The sequence below is a fragment of the Pyxicephalus adspersus genome, chromosome 2 (assembly GCF_032062135.1).
Source record: "Pyxicephalus adspersus chromosome 2, UCB_Pads_2.0, whole genome shotgun sequence".
NCBI lineage: Eukaryota > Metazoa > Chordata > Amphibia > Anura > Pyxicephalidae > Pyxicephalus > Pyxicephalus adspersus.
The window spans coordinates 160720710-160724537 of NC_092859.1; the positions used below are offsets into that span (position 1 = coordinate 160720710).

Genomic DNA, 3828 nt, shown 5'->3' on the forward strand with positions numbered 1-3828 from the left:
TTCCTCATCCTCCTCACCCCCTAAATCTCCTCATCCCCCTCACCCTTATCCTGCTCATCCTCCTCATCACCCTCATCCTCCTCATCCCCCTCATCCCCTCACTCTCATCCTCCTCTTCCCCCACATCACCTTTATCCTCCTCTTCCCCCCTTATCACCCTCATCCCCCACATCTCCCTCACCCTCATTCTCCTCATCCCCCTCATCCTCCTCATCACCCTTATCCTCCTCATCACCCTCATCCTCCTCATCCCCCACATAACCCTCATCCTCCTAACCCCCCTCACCCGTATCCTCCCCATCCTCCTCATCCCCCTCATCATCCCCATCCCGCTCATACCCCTCACCCCCTCATCATTCTCATCACTCTCATCCTCCTCTTCACCCACATCCCCCTCATCCTCCTCATTCCCCTCATCCGCCTCATCCCTCACATCAGCCTCATCCTCCTCATACCCCACATCCCCCTCATCCTCATCCTCCTCATTACCCTCATCCTTCTCATCTCCCACATCCTCCTCACCCTCATCCCCCACATCACCCTCATCCCCCACATCACCCTCATACTCCTCACCCCCCTCACCCTTATCCTGCTCATCCTGCTCATCCTCCTAATCCCTCATCCTCCTCATCCCCCTAAACCCCCTTATCACCCTCATCACCGCGCTATATACATACTGTATAATAATAATGGAGCACAGTGACATAGATGCAGCTATCCAACACGTGTGGGGTGATTCTGCTACACGTTACCTGCAGCAGGGAGACCATTGGCATTATATTCCTTATGGTGGATGCTGCAAACTATTGCTGGATCTGAAATGCTGACAAAGGAAGGGGGAGCAGCACTCTGAGCCAATCAGGCTTTGCTTTATGTACATGAGCTGAGCAGAATGATGACTTCAAGAGTTGTTGTTGCTCATTGTCCAATCAGCAGGCTAGAGGTGTGCGAGACACAAGTTAGGGTTTAGGATATGGCAGTGTGGAAGAAACATCAGCATGAAGAGTGGCTGCAGAGAATAAAAAATCATTTGGAAGAGTAAACTTTCCATTTGCCTCATTGTATGACTGACTATCAATTGCCCCATCATGTGACTGACCATCCATTGCCCCAACATGTGACTGACCTCCCATCGCCCCAATATGTGACTGACCTCCCATTAGCCCCATCATGTGACTGACCACCCATTAGCCCCATCATGTGACTGACCTCCCATTGACCCATCATGTGACTGACCACCCATTAGCCCCATCAGGCGCTTGACCATCCATCGCCCCATCATGTGACTGACCTCCTATTGCCCCATCATGTGAATGACCATCAATTGCCTCGTCATGTGACTGACCTCCTATTGCCCCATCATATGACTGACTTCCTATTGCCCCATTATGTGACTGAACTCCCATTTCCCCATCATGTGACTGACCATCCATTGCCCCAACATGTGACTGACCTCCCATTGCCCCATCATGTGACTGACCTCCCATTGCCCCATCATGTGACTTACCTCCTATTGCCCCATCATGTGACTGACCATCAATTGCCCCGTCATGTGACTGACCTCCTATTGCCCATCATATGACTGAATTCCTATTGCCCCATTATGTGACTGACCTCCTATAGCCCCATCATGTGACTAACCTCCAATTGCCCCATCATATGACTGACTATTCATCACCCCATCATGTGACTGACCACCCATTGCCATATCATGTGACTGACCATCCATCGCCCCATCATGTGACTGACCTCTTATTGCTTCATCATGTGACTGATCTCCTATTGCCCCATGATGTGACTGACCTCCCATTGCCCCATCATGTGACTGACCATCTATTGCCCCATCATGTGACTGACCGTCGCATCATTCATTGTCTCCTCTTTCTAAATACAATAAGTTACAAGTTTATTCATTAAATAATTGTAAAACATATTAAACATTACAAAATGTGAGCATTGCAGCCACACAAACAGCAAAGGAAGCAGAATCTCCTCCGGGGTAAAGGAAGCTGAGTCCTCTCTGCTGATACCCTGTTCAGTTCCGTACGTCATTTTCATCGTCCCAAGGCGCAAACGTAAAATCGGAATCAGAAAAAGTTGGCTGAAAATAGAAATCGTTTTTTCCTACAAAGAAGAAAAAAATATCCAAAATATTCCGTGTGGTCATCTGAAGTCCCAGCACTGCACATCATTCCGTTCCCCACCAATCAGACGCCAGTATTTTCCCAGAAGCCTTCTTGCCCTGGTATGTTGGTGGTGGATCTCCAGAGTGGATTCCTGGCAGATCTGGTGGCAGAGATGGACCCTGCCATGGCACACAATGTCTTTCTGATACATTTACAAAGAGTCCAATGGAAGTCACATCGGAGGAACCACCAAGCCCGTCATAGCTAAAGACAAAAAGAGAAGCCGTCAGACATTGGAGGGGTCGGGGCCACAAATCATTGCACTGTGTGTCACCTCACTTTCATTTCTGAAACTTCCAGCTACAACCAGAAGATTTCCCTGATGGACCCCACTGATGGTTCTACAAGTTGGGTTGGGGAGCACAGTGTTAACATTTGGGGATCAATGCCTGGCCCACATTGACAGCCGCATGGAGTTTGTGTGGCAATCATTACATTTCTCCTAGAATCCTGCTGACTGCTGATCTCTCCTGGAGCCTCCATGACAAATCCCAGGAAAAGTAATCATGGAATCTCACATTGACCTGAGTGTTGTCACAGCGGCTGCTCCGCATTCTGCCGGAGATGAGGGGACATCCCAGGGGTGTGACGGAGACCTTTGTGGGGCGAGTGCTGACAGACTGGGTCTGGGAGTGAAACAAGATCTTTGACCTGAAATAAGTTATTGGTAACACAAAGCCACCAATCAGAAAGCATCCTTGCTAATTGAGTAGAATCATTCATTGAAGGTGTCACCAGCTAGAGGTGAAAGTAAATTACAAATATAAAGGACTCCGGGTGCAGAATGGTGGCCCTTTGTACTTTGATGTGATATTCCTGCATTGTACACGCTGGATATGAAATTTTATGACTGGCCCTGTCGGCTTCTCCAGTCAAGCAGAACTTCAGCTCCATGCTGTGATCCCTGCAGAGATTCCCCAGCAGCCTCTGTACTTTATGTTCTGACAGGCCGGAGTCCCAGCGGAAGGCAGAGGGGGCAGCAAAACACCCGGGGCCCACAAAGAGACTCTGTGTGTAGGTACATCCACCAAATACAATGGTGATACGAAAACCCGACATTCACAATGCAACTTCAACCTCTCCATCTGAAATAAATCTATCACCTGGAAGAATGGGATTTATTGCAAAGTACAAATCATATAATTATACAAAAGAAGCTTCTTGTGCTGTACAGTGCAGTGGTATTGCTGTGCCACGTATGGAATCCACCAGGAACTCTATCTGCTCATCGCTTGTATGCTCCCCTGGACAATAAATGATGGCTGATGGATAACCACCAATGGATCACTTTATCAGTTTGATAATACACATGGAACAAAGTTTATCCAGCAATGAATAAGTGGTCTCGTTATTCCTGTTCTGCGGTTCCCAGATATTCCTGTTGTTCGGTTCCCTTATATTTCTGTTCTGTAGTTCCCTGATATTCCAGGTCTGTGATTCCCTGTTATCCCTGGTCTGCAATTCCCTGATATTCCTGGTCTGCGGTTCTCCTATATTCCGGGTCTGTTTTTCCCTTATATTCTGAGTCTGCAGTCCCCTGATATTTCTGGTCTACTGTCCCGGTATTCCTGGTCTGCTTTTCCCTTATATTCCGGGTCCATGATTCCCTGTAATTCCTGGTCTGCAGTTCTCTGATATTCCT

The 3828-nt window shown here is 48.1% G+C and overlaps 1 protein-coding gene across 3 annotated transcripts in view; it reads right to left on the minus strand.

Annotated features, from left to right (window-relative positions):
- Positions 1 to 1892: 1892 nt before the first annotated feature.
- Positions 1893 to 3828, minus strand: part of EBF2 (EBF transcription factor 2) — a gene marked incomplete at its 5' end in the record, with an annotated part of 40191 nt that continues 38255 nt past the window's right edge. For all 3 annotated transcript variants that reach the window (XM_072398827.1, XM_072398826.1, XM_072398825.1), the window contains 1 exon segment: positions 1893 to 2390. In XM_072398827.1, the coding sequence (XP_072254928.1) occupies positions 2359 to 2390 (32 nt within the window).